Source organism: Aedes albopictus, chromosome 2, assembly GCF_035046485.1.
Source record: "Aedes albopictus strain Foshan chromosome 2, AalbF5, whole genome shotgun sequence".
Taxonomy (NCBI): Eukaryota; Metazoa; Arthropoda; class Insecta; order Diptera; family Culicidae; genus Aedes; species Aedes albopictus.
This window is the reverse complement of record NC_085137.1, coordinates 253,006,474-253,026,398: the sequence shown is the minus strand read 5'-3', so window position 1 is coordinate 253,026,398 and position 19,925 is coordinate 253,006,474. Positions and strand designations below refer to the sequence as shown.

At 40.0% G+C, this 19,925-nt stretch overlaps 1 protein-coding gene across 1 annotated transcript in view; it reads right to left on the bottom strand.

The window, feature by feature from the left end:
* Nucleotides 1–593: 593 nt before the first annotated feature.
* The window catches only part of LOC109427882 (putative phosphatidate phosphatase), a 38,241-nt gene continuing 18,909 nt past the window's right edge, over nt 594–19,925 (bottom strand). Inside the window, exons 2-6 of the mRNA XM_062851534.1 lie at nt 5,711–5,865; nt 2,259–2,426; nt 2,125–2,195; nt 1,766–2,063; nt 594–1,690 (exon numbers count right to left, since the gene is read on the bottom strand). Coding sequence (XP_062707518.1) covers nt 1,547–1,690; nt 1,766–2,063; nt 2,125–2,195; nt 2,259–2,426; nt 5,711–5,865 — 836 coding nt within the window. The 3' untranslated portion in view covers nt 594–1,546. The remainder of the gene's footprint in view (nt 1,691–1,765; nt 2,064–2,124; nt 2,196–2,258; nt 2,427–5,710; nt 5,866–19,925) is intronic.

Below are 19,925 nucleotides of genomic sequence, written 5' to 3'. Positions count from 1 at the left end.
TACGGGACTAATGTGATCAGGGTCGTGCAATTTCGAAAGGAAAACATGACGTACGACGACTGTAGCAAATCGTTTCCCATGCGAACGGACTGCTGTGATGCTTCATCTCTCACCCAGCAACACACTCGTTCGTTGCTGATACAGAAACAAGTGTGTATGAAACATGGGATGATACACTTGGATTTTCGTTTCATTTATGAGTCATTGAAATACTTCAACATGCTAAAAACACTATTTAAACCACATTTTTAAATAGTGGAGCACGCCAATAGAATGATAATTATGTTTTATGAAAGAGGATAACAAATTCGACCACTTAAATCCAATTAACCGGCGCCCGTAACCATTGAGAGACTAGCGCGCACCAGTGAGACACTAATGCTCTGACGGGTGAAGCACAAGCAATGCGACCGGGTGGGAGACTACCGAGTGCTACGATGAGTGGAAAAGTTTGTTTTAACGACCGAGTCATTAGAAAAATGTATGAAACACTTGAAGTGACTCATTCAAATGTTGCATGAAAGTGTATCATTGAAACGAAATTGTACGCCCCTGAATGTGATACATATAAAAATCAGTAGGTCCACCTAAACTTAATGTTCTTTTCTTTTTATTACAGCTCTTGATAATACAAATACTCAACATTGTCATCATGCTTTTCTATAATTTACCTAAAATACTTTTCAAGTTATTGGAAAGGTGTAATGGGGTAAAAATCTTTCATGTACGTAATTAAAAAATTAAATAAATATATAGGCATATATAAACAGCATGACTCATATATCGCTAAAACACATATGATGTGATGTTATTATAGGTAGGTACGGATAACTTTCGTCTTCTTGTTGTTGTTCTTTGCTTTTATTTTCTATCGCAATCACACGATCGGCGTAGTGTGTAACTGGTTCTACCGCTTATTACTAGTCTACGTCCTGCGCAAGCTATTGTTTAATCCTCTTTTCATGCGACTCGCGTGCTTCTGTAGATTCACTTCTACAACGACAGTGTTTCCCAATGCGGCCAATGAACGGTTCACAGCTGAAACACCAGTTGACCGGTATATTTTGAACATTCATATTATGAAAACTCAAACTGAAGTTCTTCTTATACACAGCTGCGCCTTTTTGTTGAGAAACACTGTCCTACAACAAAACGAGTTAGATTATGAACCACTAAGCTGGTTTCAAGTTTCACCAGTACACGCTTTAGACTGCAATGCAACGACATTATGTTGTTTGCTATTCTTTTCATGCAGTGATCTGCGGTTCCGGTATCACTTTCTGTCGTTTTGTAGTAGAAGCATATGAGTGCTCATTTGCATCATGATTACCAAACAATCTCACTGAGCTAGTTCTCTAATATCACAATACGTCCTCGGGTAATACCTTTCGCGCTCAAACATACATCACATTCTTTGAACTTTTTCTACTTACAATCCTATGGATTTGTGTGTAAATTCGTAGACAACGTTATACATAAAGTTTGTAATACCGGCTGGTTCCTAACTTTCTAGTTCGATTCAAAATCGGTGGAAATGTGGGTGCGTTTAAGAACTGACTGTCCCGTTTACTCCATTGGATGCCGGCAGATAAGGCACACTGTTCGAAACGAGATTGATGTCGTGGTCTTTGTAAATCGGCTCTTTCGCTCTAAGCCTGGATCTGTCGAAGTTGTGACAACTGAAATAACACTGATAAAGGAGGGCACAGATTGATCAAGATTAGCTTCATAGTTGAGCTCAACGACCTCCGTTGAAACAACTTACCGTCAAATAGGCAGCCACCACGCCAATGAATGCTCCGGCCAGAACGTCCCACCAGTGGTGACGGTTGTCAATTATGCGCGACAGGGAGCAAAATATTCCCCAAGTGGCCACCACAACCTGACACAGTGGAAGCGCTATGATGGAACCCATCTTCGGGCAACGCTTTTGCAGATACCAAATCATGAAGATCGATCCGTACACACTGACCGAGGAGTGTCCGGAAGGGAACGACTTACTAGCATCTCGTATGAAGTAAGGCCGGTAATCAGTGTTTGTACAGGTGTACGTAGAAACGTATCTGAAGGGGAATAGAATCATTACTTCATCCTGAAAAAAAGGAAAACATCACTCAAACTTACTCGCTTCCTTCACAGGTGATGTCCGGTAGACAAGTTTCAATAAAGTGAGGCCTATGTTCGCCAGCGAAGGTCTGAAGAAGAAACACATTTTATTGCTAAAACATCCTAAATGTTAGTCTTTGTTCGTTGAATACCTTGATTATATCCACTATCAAAATCTTTAGTATTAGCCCCTTGCCATACTTCTTAATCCAGTACCAACTTTGATTCCACGAGCCGGACCAGCGAGTACTTGTACCACTGGATCTGCTGCTCAGCAGCGACGATGAGGGAGAGTAAAATATTACTTCCGTTATCCAGATCTGAAAGTTATAAAGGTCACATTCTTCATTATAAAATTAGGATAAACTACGTTTCACTTAGTTATGCGAATTAAAGTATGAGAAAAATGTTACGTTCAACATGGAATTCGTGAGTACGCATTTTTATAAGTAGGGAAGTTACTCCACCATCCTCATAATGCATTCTTGGAGGGTATTGTACCATTTGGGCAGGTGTACCTATTTTGGGCACTTGTCGCTATAACTAAGTCAATTTCAAATCGATTGATTTGAATTTTTGTACAGAGTTAGGTACTGTACGTGCCTAACTCTGGACAAAATTTCAAATCAATCGGTTTGAAATTGACTTAGTTATAGCGACAAGTGCCCAAAATAGGTACACCTGCCCAAATGGTACAAGACCCTAAATCGACCTTGAGGCCCTGGAGAAAGCCAGAGTATCCACAGTAGGGTGGTCTTACAAGTTAATATTCCCACAATAGTGGCATCGATGAGGCAGAACACGGTTTCATAGTGGTCAAGAAGCAGATGAACCTAAATAGTGTCCTCCAAGGTATTGAAGCTCAATCTTGCCTATTTTTAACAATGATACTCCTACAAGAAAGGGCACAGACTAGAGTGTGCCATTTACAGAGGGATTACCCTTCTAAATTTGGCATATAAGATATTATCGCATGTCCTGTTCAACAGACTAAGATTTCTTGAAGAGTCCTTCGTTGGCGAATATCAGGCGGGTTTTCGTGAGGGCCGATCAACGACGGATCAAATGTTTAGCCTGCAGGTGATCCTAGATAAATTTCGGGAAAATAACTTGCCAACTCACCATCTGCTCATTGTTTTTAAAAGCAGCGTACGATTCAGAAAAGATATAGGCTCCGGCAGATAATGTCAAAACCTCGGTCAAACCATGGTTTTCCGACGAAACTACTTAGGCTGATACGCGCAACGCTTTATGGAAATCAAGTATTCGGATCGCAGACGAAGTGTTTACCTCGTTTGTGACCTTGGATGGATTGATGCAGGGTTATGCTCTTTCAAATTTACTGCTCAACAATCCACTCGAAGGAACGATTAGGAGGTCTGGCGTGCAGATAAATGACATTCCCAAGTAACCAAAAGTTCCGCTTCCCATGGCAAAATGCACTTTCAAGTTCCGCGAAGTTCAGATAAAGTTCGAAATGGAACTTTCTGGCTGCTTAAGAGGCTAACGATGAGCCTTGCTGGAACTTCGGTCACAAGTTCCGGCAAGGCTCATTGTTTGCCTCTTAAGCAGCCAGAAAGTTCCATTCGGAACTTTATCTGAACTTCGCGGAACTTTAAAGCTGCTTAAGATGCTACTCGGAACTTTGTCGGAACTTTCAAGTTCATTGAAGTTCAGTTCAGTAGCATTGTTTTTCAATGAAGATTAAATTTATTTCTTATACAGAAAGCAACTGTTTAAGCATACACGAATAAAAGACAAATATGAAATTATCAAATCAATGAATACTAGGCTTGAGCAAAAAAAATTGCCGCCCATCGGATTCGAACCGATAGTCGCTGCGTGAGAACCCTATGCTCTACCACAGTACTACAGCTGCGATTGTGTAGACAGAGGTAAAGTCTGACTTGAATCGATGTTCTGTCGGCAGCTAGTTTTGCATATTTGAACAGTAGTGAAGTTAGCTTGACTTTGTCAAGTGTCTTCAGCAGCGCAGCGGTAAGTCGGCAGGCTATCACGCAGGAGGATCCAGTTCAAATTTACATAGCAGCGACATGTGTGAAAATATAATTATCAGAAGCGATTTCCAGACGTGAAACACAAACCCACCAACAGGGTTGTGATTCTGAAAAACACATTTTTGTTTCTGTGTGAATTTTGTCAAAGTTCTGTCAGAAGCTGCTTAGAAGGCTATCCAGCGTGCTTATGTGAACTTTCAAGTTCCAAAATTACTTAAAAATGAAGCTGCTTAGAAGGCTAATGAGCAACTTCGAACAAGCTGCTTAGCTTATAAAGTACCCTTTTATCTGAACTTTTGGTTACTTGGGTTATCATTACACGGTCGCACCTGCTCCTCGGCTTTGCGGACGATATTGATCTCATCGGCATCGATCGTAGGGCAGTGGAGGAAGTTTATGCTCCTCTGAAGAGAGAGATAGAGAGGATAGGCTTGCCGATTAACTCTACCTAGACGAAGTACATGATAGCGGGTAGAGACAGAGGCAGGCCTAGTGGGGTGTCCGGCCATTAGGTCGAATGCCATTTGATCGAATACCATCTGGCCGAATGGGTCGTTTGGCCGAACGCCATTTGGCCGAAAGGCTCATTTTGTTGAATGCCGTTTGGCCGAAAAATTAATGAAATATTTCGATGGTCATATTAACAGTTAGAATATGAAAAACACCCTCTGAATTCTTTTGGTCATGCTTCGGCCAATCGATCCATTCGGTCAGATAGCATTCAGCTAAATGGCGTTCGGCCAAACGCCCTTCGATCAAACGGCATTCGGCCAAATGGCCGGACACGTCAACATTTAAAAATTTGAACATTCGTTTTTATAAATAAATATTGCAAGTTATTACTTAAAATGATTATAAACGAAGAAAATTAACACTGCCAGGTAGTTTTGATCATTTTCAAACAAAGTAGAAGGAAATTTCTGATACACGGTGAATGGTGACCTATCACGGAATCAGGCGATCTTCCCATCCTCTACTAAATTTACACTATCACCATTTGTTCGGGCAAAACGCTATCGGTGCAGAGCCCTACCATCATCAACCACTACAACTCATATACACTACTTTCTGTATCACACAATCTATCTATACCACAACGTAGGCTAAGTAAGACGTATCTCTGTACAGTGATTTGTTTTAATAGGAAATAAATATGTAAACCGAAGTGTTTTTACTCTTTGCCGTACGGAATCGAGCCACCTCCCTACCACTTGCTCGATCACCATTTTTGTGACAAAATTTCTACTTTTGTGGTGATTACTTTATTGTTAGCCTCTAATGATGGCAATTAACAGCGGAGCCGGGGCGATTCTATTTCATCCGACGTTTCGACCCTTTGGTTTGGGCCTTTTTTAGGGAGGTTATAGGGGTATCAAACAACGTTTTCAAGATTAGTGTAAAAAGACAGCCCTTATTCACTCCAAATTTTCTTAGACCCACGGTGAACGGCGACTTGGCGGTACTTGGGTAATGAAGTGTGAACTAGGATATCTGTTTTCTGTGTATATGCATTCGATCAGAAAAAGGTCTTCATTGTATCTGTATCATTTCACCAAACTATCTAAACTGCATAGATACCTACTTACCAGGAAAAGTGGCACAAATCCACTCATAATAATTACACCAGTGGCTACGGTATCTCCGGTAAACGGCCGTTGAATGGATCTATCGTCACAGTAATAGCCCCGTTTGACGAGTTGCGGAAAGAAGCCAAATTCGCTCACCAAAACGAATATCACAACTGAAAGAGAAAGAAACAAATTGGAAAATAATGTACAGGGGATGGCCAAAATGTTTGGGATAGGCAACTTTTTTCTCCCACAAAAAAATTCAACATGCTGTAACTTTTCATAGAGTGCATCAAAAAATCTCAAATTTTGACTGTTTGTCAAACTATTATATGTGTATCATTGGTACAAATTTGGGCTCGATTGATTAATGTATCGCAAAGTTAGAACCGTTCGGGTAAAACACCATTTTTTAGACAACTCATTTTTGAGCTGTCATATCTCGGAAACCAGTGAACCGAATTGAATGAATTTTTTAACGTTTATCAACAATATATTGATACTTAATACGACGTTATAAAATGTAATATTTTCTCACGGCGAATCAAGTTATACCGGGTTGAAATTTTTACCCATATAGAGGAAAATAAGTCAAATTTACAATACCACACAAAAATTACTAAATGTGTTCTTTCTTCAATCTAAATAGGCTCTAATATATCTGATTAAAGATAACTTGAGGACAGAAGTGGAAAATCTTTGGATATCAACACTAAAATTTATTGACATTGATGTAAAAAAAATACATTTTTTCGAGAAAAATCCAAAAAGTGTCAATCCATGATAACTTTTTTCAAAGTTTAAAAAGTACTTATGTTTTAATCGTTGGTGAAGCATATACATATTGTTAGTTTACGTTCAAAATTTCATTCAATTCGGTTTACTGGTTTCCAAGATATGACAGCTCAAAAATGAGTTGTCTAAAAAATAGTGTTTTACTCGAACGGTTCTAACTTTGCGATACATTAATCAATCGAGCCCAAATTTTTACCAATGATGCACATATAATAAATTGACAAACAGTCAAAATTTGATATCTTTTGATGCACTCTATGAAAAGTTACAGCATGTTGAATTTTTTTGTGGAAGAAAAAAAGTTGCCTATCCCAAACATTTTGGCCATCCCCTGTAACTTCATGATCAAAAATCATCAACAATATCAATCATTCTTTGTAATTATTAGTCAAATAATAGTTATGCGGTGAAGTAGTTTACTTTTAATTAAACATCTGAAAAACATTGTATATTAGAAACATAGTCATGTTATTGGTGTATTCATTCCATCCCAACTACGGAAAATAATATATTAAAAAGCACTATCATAGCTGAAAACCAAATAAATAATAACATACGAGAATCTTGTATGTGGTTTTATCTGGGGTTTTATTGTTCTACAATATTTATAATGAACATCATTGCATTGTGGAACTGAAATCCTTACAACTAAACGCAACTTCTAGCCATATCTAGTTGTGTTTTATGGGGTAATAAAATATCCAAATAAATGTAACCAGACCTGGTAGTGTTTATATTATCATTTGATAAAGCTATATGTAATTTCGTTGTCTTATTCAGATATAAACCGCTGGAATCTAGTGATGAATGTCGTATTAGAAGGTCGTCAAAACAACAAGGTTAGACAAGACTTAACAAAAAATGTTTGAGCCGTTGAACTGCTTTATGTACAATACGCCGTTGCCGTTCCTATTCTTTCACACATTTGAAAATGTTTAAAGTTTAATATCTCAAAATGATTATGAAAAAAATATCGATTCCAATACGACAGTAAGGGGATTCACTAAACAGTGTAAATAACAGCGTAAGCCAGAATTATCTGATCATCGGAAATGTTTAATGAAATTGTGAATATAGATGACCTTGGTGATCGCGACGTTTAGTGTGGACTAACGAGCCTGGATAAAACAAAGAGGAGAAACGTCAAAATTGGAACAGTCGATCTAGTGTCATCCCCATAGTTCCAATCGAGCAGGAGACCTGTCAAAACGACAAGGATTCTCCACTTTGGTATACTCGAGACACTTTAGTGTGGACGATATTTGATCAGCAGTTTTATCTGTTTAGTAAATACCATTAGTTATTTTTGAGGGTTAAAAATGTGGTAGCCGTGGCCCGTGGCGTAGTGGCTACTCGTTTGTCATTTTAAGGTCAAATTCATCCCATACAAAAATGTATGGAAAAAAACCCAAGATGGATCATTTTAAATCGCACATATTCTGAATCTAGAGGTTCAAAAATACGGTTCTAGCGAAAAAAATTTGAGGTACATTCACTTTTCATTATACTTCCCATTGGACATAGCGTGCTCTACTCATTGGTTCTTTGTGCAATTTCGATTGCTCTGGTCAATCACGGAGTAGCAACTACAAATTGTGCGGTCATCTATGCTCATTAGAGTGGGTCAACTTTGTATGGAGAAACTTTAAATTTGATCGTATCAACCTGGAATAAAGCTTTTTCAATCTATATTAGCGTCCAAAACAACTGTGCAAAATTTGGGAGCGATTGATTGCATCCCCGTATTCCGCATTGCGATTGAAATTTGTATGGACGTTAGTATGGGAAAACGTACTTTTTTGCATTTTACTCATAAGTTGAATTCTTTTGTCTAATACCATGTATAGCCAAGGATATGCCGAAAAACTTTGCCAAAGACCGCAAAGTGATCCGAAGCTTGTGAAAAAAGTTATTCGCCTGGTAACTTAGGCGAAAAATTGAGATTTTATTATTTATGTTATTCCTTTACATGTTAAACGTTATTGTCGCGCTTATCTTTTATTAGAGTCCTGCGGCGGTCGTACGCTCGCAAGACATACCGCCGCATGACAGTCGCAAGGCAAAACAAAAGAAAAAGTGTTCCCGCCAAAAACAAAAGCACGTGGGTTTCGTGAAGTGACAGATGTTTTCGAATGTATTTGTGACGAACGGCAAGAGTAGCTCAGTGGAATGAGTGTTCTTGCTGTCAAACCCCATATAATGGAATTATATACTTTTAAATCTGGTGACGCTGTTATGATTAGTGACTGTCGCGCTGATATCAGAACCAGAGGCAGATAATCGTCATATTCTGATTTTTCTTGAGAGGCATAATAAGCACCACCGGGCAATCTGTACGTCATAACTTTTTTCACAAGTGTCGGATCACTTTGTGGTCTTCGGGAAAGTTTTTAGGCATATTCTAGGCTACACTTAACCGTCATTGGTTAGATTGTTTTTGACAAAAAATTTCAATTTATGAAAAAAATGCAAAAAAGCACTTTTTCCATACCAAATTCCATACAAATTTCAATCGCAATGCGAAATACGGGGAAGCAACCAATCGCTCCCAAATTTTGCACAGTTACTTTGGACGCTAAAATGAATCGAAAAAGCTTTGTTCCGAAAAATCGACTTTGTTGACCCAGTCTAATGCTGATGCTATGCTCAAAATGTTTATTTTCCTGTAGTCAACAACTCAAAAACCGGTAGAGATATCACATTTCCGAGAGCATTTTAACCTCTCAAGATCTTAAAATCATCCATTTTATTAGAAGCGGTCAGTTTTTGGTCTTTTTGTTAAAATCAAGCTAAACAATACATAGGGACGGCATAATACTACTATTAACCCTCCAACGATCGCGCTGTTGTATTTTGTACAACACGTTAAAAAAATCTCGCTTTTTGTACTCCGCAGTCCGCATTAGCGTGGTGCTGACGCAGGTAGTCAACCGCGCGAGTTATGGAATGTTAAGAAAAAAACAACCACGTCCTTAGCATGCGTCACTCGAAAACTCCGAGTGCTTGCAAGTCCTCCTCGAGCATGTTTCATATCTAGTGTTCGTAGAGGATCACTGGTCTTATTAGCGTCCTTAACACGATACATTTGGTGCGGGGTGAACTCACACGCTCGCAGAGGAAGCAGCTTAGAACTCTCCGGGAGAAGGGAAAAGACCAGAATGAGGCCTTGTCCATAATCCTGAATAAGGAGAGCGAGCCCACTTCGTCAAAACTATCGAGAAACGACCTAGATAAATCCGCCACAGAGGACCCCAAACAAAAAAGGGTGAAGCACCATCTAGATCCGAGAGAGCGCGCCCAACAGTCCTCAAACCGCACGCCTCAGAAAAACGTGTCTGGACAACAAAACCTACCCATGAGGAAAACAGCTGGTATCAGCTACAGTGATATGGCTAAAAGCGTGAAGGTCGGGATAATACCCAAAGACTTTCCCACCGTCCAACTCACTACAGCCCAGCTAGACCTTCTACAAGAAGCACTCCTGCTCAGAGTAGTTCAACAGCGAAACGAGCCAATAAAACCCAAATTCAACAACCTCATCTACAAGTCCGGTTACATGGTTCTAATCTGTAAGGATCAAGAGACTGCTGAGTGGTTAAAGAGAATATCCCCATCCATGAAACCCTGGGAAGGTGCAGAGCTGATGGCAATGGACGAAGTGGCGATTCCACGTCCAGAGATGATCCGAGCATTCTTCCCACAAAGCTCCAGCTATGACGACGACCGAATAAAGGCTCTCACAGAAAGCCAAAATGACATCACAACAACTAACACAGCGCAACATTTTTTTGTCTCAAGAGCAAACTTATGTGTCTCTGACAGATTTTGGGCCGCTGAATCCGAATCCGAATCAGATTTGCTCTAGCACGTCACAATTTTGAGCTATACCCTAATTTATAGGGTAAAATATACGATTTTGGGCTTTTTTGACTGCCAGCCATTAAGCATGGAAATATTTTTTTTAGCAATCAGAAGGTAAATTGGTCAATTAACATCTAAATTAACAACTCATGCAAAATATTTCGTTTTACCAAATCAAATATGATAGATTTAAGCATTTTATGTTAGTATCGAAACTTGCATGCAACTTTTGGAGGGTGACTTGTATGGGAAATATCGTACCTAACATAAATCGTTTAAAACTAACAAATTTAATTTGGAAAAACAAAATATTTTGCATGAGTGGTTAGTTTAGATGTTAATTGAGCAATTTACCTTTTGATTGCATAAAAAAAATATTTCCATGCTTAATATCTGGCAGTCAAAAAAGCCCAAAATCGCATATTTTACCCTATAAATTAGGGTATAGCTCAAAATTGTGACGTGCTAGAGCAAATCTGAGCCGGAATTCGGATTCAGTGGCCCAAAATCTGTCAGAGACACATAAGTTTGCTCTAGAGACAGACCAAAAGTTATTTTTTGTTACGCTGTGTAATTGGCATATTGTGAAACGATCCATTCTGAAAGACATTCATGTCATTCCAGACGAACTAATTGCGATATGAATATGTTTTTATTTTTATTTTTAAAAATCGATCTTTAAAAATGTATGACAATATGTGGTGCGGTATGGTCTTGGACGTGGTGCATTCACAGCATCAATTAAGGTAATCTACTCATGCTCAGTCGAAGATCCGTCAAGCATTTTTTTAATTATGCTTTTGTCATGGAATCTTGATATTATGTTCAATAAATAGTGCATAAGGATGTTTGGGGATACTTGAAATTTGTCGATTTCTGAATGCTGTTTGATTATCTAGGTGACTGTGGGAACAATATTCAATAAACACGACAGCACTGAAATGTCAAATGCATCGATCCAAGCGTACCGTACAATCGAACTGCTGCGGAAGATAAAAAAATAATAATCAAGGTACAAGATATTATTATTATTATTATTTCTTTATTATAGAGATTTTCAGCCCTAGGCTGGTTCATCTCTTCGTCACAAGATATCTTGTTACATACTAATAATAATAAAAAATGCCTCATTTTTACGTTGGTTACGTCTCTTGGCACTCAATTTTAAGCTTCCAGGATGCGCGCCATCAAGCTACCGAAACTGCACCGCACTCGCGCTGTATAGAGGTAATCACGTTCAAATATATGCGTGTCTTTTTTGTAGATGTAGTTGTGAAACTGCGAGGAAAATATTTGCACTCTTGCCCCGGACGTTGGTTTTATCATTATTTACCCGTTTTACCCAATTCGATTGGGTAATATTTGCATATGCAATCTGAATAGCCTTTCAATCGGCGTGCACTTTTGTGTGAGGAAAAATTTGCGCTAGTGTTCGTGTGTTGAAATGTCACTTATCTCTATACGAAAAGCGAGGTTTTTTGGTTGTGTTGTACTTCTTAGAGCAACATTAACGGCGGCTACTATTCGAGCAACCCGCGCAGCGCTACCATTTTGACTTAACCACCCTTTTCCACACCGGTAGCAATCAAATTAGTCACCCTGGTTCGTATCGGGAGGGCTGTCATATTTCCATAACATGTTTAGCAGCGCAACTGTCCCGCTACTATATTTGGTCACCCACCCATAGCGGTACTATTTTGCGAGCGCATCCAGCAGCGACCGGTAAAGTTTGCTGCAATGATGGAGGGCTGCTAAACGGGCTATAGAAGCGCACCGTTAAAGGTGCTCTTACAACAGCGCGCGCGCTGAAGGGTTAAACTACATAATTCTACTCTGTTTTATTTTATGTGATTCGTTTAAAATTTTTGTTCTTTAACCCTTCAAGACGCGCTGTTGTAAAAAGTACAACACTACCAAAAATCCTCGCTCGTCAGTTTTAGCCATGATTTATCCCATAATCCGAACAAAGTTCTGAGTCAAACTATGACGGGCTGAAGGCGTTTATTTGACAAGTGAAAAGCACATTGTTCAGGAGCATATGCTTATCGATACATCACCCAAGTAACCAAAAGTTCCGCTTCCCATGGCAAAATGCACTTTCAAGTTCCGCGAAGTTCAGATAAAGTTCGAAATGGAACTTTCTGGCTGCTTAAGAGGCTAACGATGAGCCTTGCTGGAACTTCGGTCACAAGTTCCGGCAAGGCTCATTGTTTGCCTCTTAAGCAGCCAGAAAGTTCCATTCGGAACTTTATCTGAACTTCGCGGAACTTTAAAGCTGCTTAAGATGCTACTCGGAACTTTGTCGGAACTTTCAAGTTCATTGAAGTTCAGTTCAGTAGCATTGTGTTTCAATGAAGATTAAATTTATTTCTTATACAGAAAGCAACTGTTTAAGCATACACGAATAAAAGACAAATATGAAATTATCAAATCAATGAATACTAGGCTTGAGCAAAAAAAATTGCCGCCCATCGGATTCGAACCGATAGTCGCTGCGTGAGAACCCTATGCTCTACCACAGTACTACAGCTGCGATTGTGTAGACAGAGGTAAAGTCTGACTTGAATCGATGTTCTGTCGGCAGCTAGTTTTGCATATTTGAACAGTAGTGAAGTTAGCTTGACTTTGTCAAGTGTCTTCAGCAGCGCAGCGGTAAGTCGGCAGGCTATCACGCAGGAGGATCCAGTTCAAATTTACATAGCAGCGACATGTGTGAAAATATAATTATCAGAAGCGATTTCCAGACGTGAAACACAAACCCACCAACAGGGTTGTGATTCTGAAAAACACATTTTTGTTTCTGTGTGAATTTTGTCAAAGTTCTGTCAGAAGCTGCTTAGAAGGCTATCCAGCGTGCTTATGTGAACTTTCAAGTTCCAAAATTACTTAAAAATGAAGCTGCTTAGAAGGCTAATGAGCAACTTCGAACAAGCTGCTTAGCTTATAAAGTACCCTTTTATCTGAACTTTTGGTTACTTGGGCAGCTTAATAAGATGCAGACAAATGTTTTGTTAAACTCTTTTGTTAAGGAATCAATGCTTGTCGAATAAATTTCTTGTTAAACTTTTGAAAAGTGTTTTAATTTATCATTGTTGATACCGATGAGGAAAGTCGAACATTGACTTCTTCTTCTTTCTTCTTTATGGCTCTGCGTCCCAACTGGGACTTGGCCTGCCTCGCTTCAACTTGGTGTTCTTTGAGCACTTCCACAGTTATTAATTGAAGGGCTTTCTTTGCCTTCCATTGCATGAATTTGTATATTGTGAGGCAAGTACAATGATACATTATGCCCAGGGAGTCGAGAAAATTTTCCCGACCGGAACGGGAATCGAGCCCGCCGTCTCCGGATTGGCGATCCATAGCCTTAACCACTAGGCTAACTGGAGACCCCAACATTGACTATTTTCTCAATTGAAACATCATTTAAACAGTTACGTGTTGAGCATCATTTTAGTTCAGATATCATTACCATTATTAAGCCACAATTCAGCAAGCTTGCTTGTTTGTGACTTGCAATTGTTAGTTGGGTCTTCACAGTAGAGGGTGCGTCGATGGGAAAGTTGAAGAAGTCCAAATACACCCACGGCGTGTGTATGGGAAAAGTTTATAACAAAAAAATAGGCATCGTCAAATTTTTCGCTATTCAAAAATAGAGGCTTTCAGCTTTCATTTGCAGGGTCCCTCAAAAAAATCCACCGAGGGATCCCGAACAACTTTTTCAGAATATTGTTTTTCCCCATACAAAATGAACGGTTCCAAATTAATCCCTATTTCTACTTAACAAACATACCCAATTTTTGTATGAAAAAGTTCCTCCGATGGAATATTTCGATGTTGGGTTGGGCTTGAATGAAAGCTGGTAGCGTCAACTTTCACGTAGCGTAAAAATTAGCGATGCCCATTTTTTTGTAATAAATTTGTTCTACCAGACACACCGTGCACCCTCAACTACCGATTTGGTGAAATCCAACTAAGGAAGATTACAGATCAACCGACTGCCGATACCGCCAATCCGACTGGAAGGCCGACCCAAGAGCAATCTGAGGAGTCCTCCTGTTCGGGCAAGGTTCGGCTAACTGGAAGGCCGACCCAAGAGAAATCTGAGGAAGCCTCCGGTTCGGGCGAGGTTAGTAAATCTCACCCCAAAAGCACCATAAAGGCTAGTCTGTCCGCCTCTAAAGGAAAAGCTCGAAACTTACATGCGATCCCCTGCTCTAGTGGTACCAAACCAAAGGTACCTAAACAGGGCAAAGGGGATGCAAAAAGCGACAGTTTGACCACAGAGGCGAAACTGGAGGGCCAGGTCAAACGACATCCTGATGATCCGCAACATCCTAAGCCGGACAGTCGTCGTCCGGAAAAAAGCGGGAACCCCAGAAATGGCGGCTAAAGTTCTGCAAGTGAACCTCCACCATGCTGAGAGCGCCACGGGTGTGCTCTGTCGGTGGTTCACCAAAGAGAATTTAACCGTTGCCCTCATTCAAGAGCCATGGGTCAATAAATCCAGAATACAAGGTATTCCACAACACTCATGTAAGTTGGTATATGATGACAGCTAGCTTTCTCCTAGAGCGGCTATTTTGTTACATAACAACTGTAAATACTTTCCAATTTCAGAACTCATAAAAAGGGACATCGTAGCGGTCAGGATGGAGGTACCTTCCGCTAGAGGGAGTAGAGAGATCTTGGTGGTCTCGGCATACTTCCCAGGTGACGTGGACGAAATCCCTCCTCCAGAAATAGCTGCGCTCGTAGCCTACAGCCACCAGCACAACATCCCCTTCGTCATAGGGTGCGACGCAAATGCACATCACACCGTATGGGGAAGTACCAATATAAACACCAGAGGTGAGTACCTGTTACAGTTTCCCTCTTCCAAGAACATTGACATTTGTAATGTTGGTGACAAGCCCACGTTTGAAAACTTCATTCGTCAGGAAGTTTTGGACTTGACTTTATGTAGGGTTTTTTGCCCTATTCCCGGCACAACATGTAAACAAAATTATGTATACCCTAAATTCACAACAAAACGACTGTTTTCAACCACTTCTTCCGTCTGAATCAGATACCTTCTTGACTGAACTTGTTTGTAACAGTGATTGTTGTGAAGATTTTCTGCCGGAAGATTGATTATGAACGAGTTTATCAGCACCAATTCTCGGCACCAGTGCCGAACTTCCAGCAAAATCAAATGGGAAATCACTTCGGCACCCATCTTTGTGCTGCAGAAGTGCACCCGTCTGCGAGTAATATTTGTTTTGAGCACTTGTGCGGCTTCAGAGTGAAAGTGTAGCTCATTGACTGTGGCTTTCGTTGCGAAAAGGTTGTGAGAGACGATTACCTACAGAAGGGTGTTTGGAAAATATGCGGCAAGTGATATTTTGATTTGTTTTGCTGTGAGCTGCCGGAAATTGACACGGGTGCCCAAGTAGTTCGAAACCCTAGTCGGTCTATCTCTGATAAAATAAAAAAACTGGAATGTTTCTGAAGAAATATCAATGTCAGACCACAAACACATCATCTTCGAATGGGAAGGGGGTCCAACGATAGAAAAAAAATCACAAAAAGTCCATAACACAATTGGAAGATGCGTCCAAATCCATTAAAAACAAAATCCTTAACGCCTACCAAGAGAGCTGTTTGAAAACTGAAATGTCCACTAAATCGAGGTATTCCATGTAGATGAAAATGCATGGGAATTCCCTTGCCTGGATCGCCTAAAACCCGCCTTTTTTTCGATCGCAGTACGCAGTTGCGAAGAAATGACAATAGGGCTCTGTACGAAATTCTCACCCTCTCTTTCACTCTCATTGAGATTTAGTAAACAACAAGGCCAGGAAATGTCAAAATCCCATACAAAATCAAAACAGTGCAGTGCCCTATTGCAATGGTCCACTTCACGAATTTATGCTGGCCTGCGTACTCTCACAGGAAATTTGACGTTTGGGAGGTGTCGGCACCGCTCAAACGTCAGATTTTCTGTGAGAGTAAGCAGGCCAGCATAAATTCGCGCAGTGGACCATGGCGAGCGTTTCCTTTTGAACACTAAACTGGGCTTGAGGATCAATAATTAACAATAATAACAATTATTGTTTATCTACATGTGCACTGTGCAGCCGAACTTGTATCAAATGAACCCACGAAAAGAACCCTATAGTATAGAAGTATACTTCTCTATATATCAAAACCTATTGCAGTTAACAATTATTGTCGTTGGCGTCGATAATTTAGAGTGAGGCCTATTTTTTCATTTTTTTGACTTTGTTATCAACGGTTTCGCTTATTCTAAAAATAAATGACAATGTGGTGTTCTTACCTGCAATCGTGACTATTGTATCAAAAAACGCTGTCCAATTAAACGTTGGCTTGGATTTGGAAAAAATCTTCAATGATTCTGTATCCATTTTCCTCTACTTTTCAAATCGAATTTGAAATAATACTGATCACGCAAGTATTCACAAACCAAATTATCACTTTGTCTTTCAATATTTCAGATAACACGGAAGAAATGTGCCTTTCAAATTGAATCAATAGCAAATAAATATCACTTCACAGAACCCATATCTACCAAGAGGCCACTAGAAAAAACGATCACTGATTGTCCAGCACCACTTGAGCAAACTCTATTCGCTACTGCTTGCTTTTGGCACGGCGGCAAAACGACTGGCATTCTCCCTATGAATGCTTGCTTATGCAATTTAATCCCTCTTTGAAAAAGAAATGCACATGGCTAACAAGCAGAACCGACACTTTGTTCCTTGAGCAGCATACGAGCGAGCCGGCTGTTGACAGACCAAACGTAAATTCCGAAATGTTATGCACTGATGCAAGTAGGTATTACTTCTACTGCTAATCACACGGCGTGCAAAAAAAGTCTACTGCAACCGACCGGTTAGTTCGCAATCACAATTTATACTGAGTTGCTCCAGAAGATGCTCACTCTCCTAGGTTCATACTGTCTCCTGCGACATTCACGCAGCCAGCCAGACCCCGAGAAGGTGTGACTGGTGTGATAGATAAGCTAAACTGACTGAAATTGTAAAATGAATCATAATGAGTTTGCTTTATTTACACTTCGCCGGTGTTATAAATTCTCGCAAAACATTCGGTAGCTATACCTATCGCTGGAGTGTATGTATCTCTTTTGCTCGTCATTTCAAACTGGTCCAGAATATTCAAATATAAAAAACAAAAAATCTGGATTTACAAATTCAGGGACCAGTGCCATGTAATCTCTGGAGGAGTTACTAATCGATCCTACCATGATGTTTGTGGGACTTAAGCACAAATAGTTCCAACACAACTGCTAGGGCAATTTTCTACGACCTTGCAAAAAATATTGGAAAAAATCTGAAGTGAGCTTCTTGCGATACTTTATGAAAAGTTTATACACAATGCTTTTTAGTGTAATTTATAATGAAAACTGTGAAAAAAAACTTCAGCAAGAAACCTAATGAGTTCCTGGTGAAATTTCCGACCTATTTTTACAAAAGAGTGCCTACAAAATTTTTCGAATTCTTTAATATCGGTTAGATTTTCTCCACATATTTCTTCAATGCATCTACCCAAGTAACCACAAGCATTATATCATTGCACGAATTAGACTGAACACCGACCTTTGCAATGCGAAATGCAGTAATTCCACACTTGTCATGCAATAATCCTTTAGATTGGCATTATCAAGGTATTGATGCATTACATTTTTCTTTATATTAGGGTGCATTGAAAGGTGATATACGATAGTTCAATTATTCAACACTGCAAAAACTGCATAAAAAACTAGCAAAGGTTGCTCTAAAAATACAGACACTGCGTTTCTGTTGCAGTGATAACAACAGATATTTCATTAACTAAAAGAAAAGGAAACTGTTCTTCTGTCTCAATCATTGCTATAGTTGGCAAAAAGACTATGTCATATGTAATAGAATCCGTGCAATCACATTCTGATAAATCACTGATGAATTCATAATGCATTTTAGAAGAATTTTTTTTTTCAATATACGAAAATTGAAACACTCTTCGCACACTGCTCATATACTAATTGTGGTTTCCATCATTATTGGCATGTGTTAGCTGTCAACAGAAAAGTGAAAAGGTCATCTCTAAAAAGCATTTGCTGAAGAAAGTCGTCGATCGGTAATTCAAACGAGAATTAAGTTGGTCGGGAGTCAAATCAGAAGTGTTGAAGACCACTAGAGCTGACCGTAAAGTTTTTCACTCTTTTTGATTTCATTTGTTTACCATTAGAGTCAAGCTTTTATACCGTCAAGGTACCATCCACCGTGGATCTAAGAGGATTCGGGGCAAATAAGGGCTGTCATTTGACACCAGTCTTATAAACATTGTTGGTGCCGATTTCAATTACCTTCATTATATGCAGGTTAAAATTAAAGCAATATCCACAGAAGTAGAAAATTTTTCACAAAATTTGGTGATATAGTACAATTCTGGAGCTCGATTTGAATAGGTCGTATGTGCTTTTGTCGATATAAAATTCGATCAGTTTATTTTAGTCATTGTAGCAATATGGCAGATGTTTTGCAAACTTTTAATGATGGAACAGAAAGCCTGTTTTGTGAGGATTCTGCTGTATGTATCAACTTTGCTCAATTTCAACGGTTTTCGTCAGAATAATCGAATCCAACTGATCGAATTTTTAATCGACAAAAGCACATACGACCTATTCAAATCGAGCTCCAGAATTAGTAGAGGGTAGTTATTGAGAATTGAGCGACGGTCCACCCTCTAAACATCTACCGACGGCGCGCCTCTTTAGTGCGTGCCTCTTTAGTGCGCATCTTGCGTGCACCTCTTTTATAGCCTCCTTAATAATGTTTACCTTTGAGATCAATCAATAAAAGTTGTTAACCGTGACCGCGCGTGTTTGAATTCTTGTCCGGTATTTAATCCGAAGTTCTGTCCGCTATCTTTCGCCAACCACGTTGTTCCGTTGCGTCGGAGTGTCCTCCCAGACCCACAGGTTTTGGTCCCAGTGGAGGTTGCGCGGAAGTAGTGATTTCGGTACGGTTAAAACGCGAAAAAGTATTCGATCGGTTCGGCAAAGTTTTGCCGCGGAACGTGTCAGTGCGTGTTCATGTGTGTACACAGGAGGATGGAGGCGATCAACAAATTCACCAAGCTGAACAACCAGAACTGGGCTTCTTGGAAGTTCAGAATGGAGATGATGTTGACCCGCGAGGAATTATGGTACGTCGTCGGAACGCCGAAGCCCGAACCCATGCAAGCCGCCGCCGCGGCACAGTGGGACAAGGACGACAGGAAGGCCCGCGCTACCATGGGGCTGTGCATTGATGAAAATCAGTACAGCCTCGTGAAGACTGCAGCTACTGCCATGGACTTTTGGGAGCAGCTGAGAACGTACCATGAGAAGGTCACCGTGACGTCAAGAGTTTCCCTCCTGAAGAAACTTTGCAACGTGAACCTGCTCGAAGGCGGCGACTTGGAAAGCCACTTATTCGACGTGGAAGAGCTCTTCGAGAGGTTGCAGAATGCCGGTCAAGCCCTGGAGGAATCCCTGAAGGTAGCTATGATCCTGCGAAGTTTGCCGGATTCATAC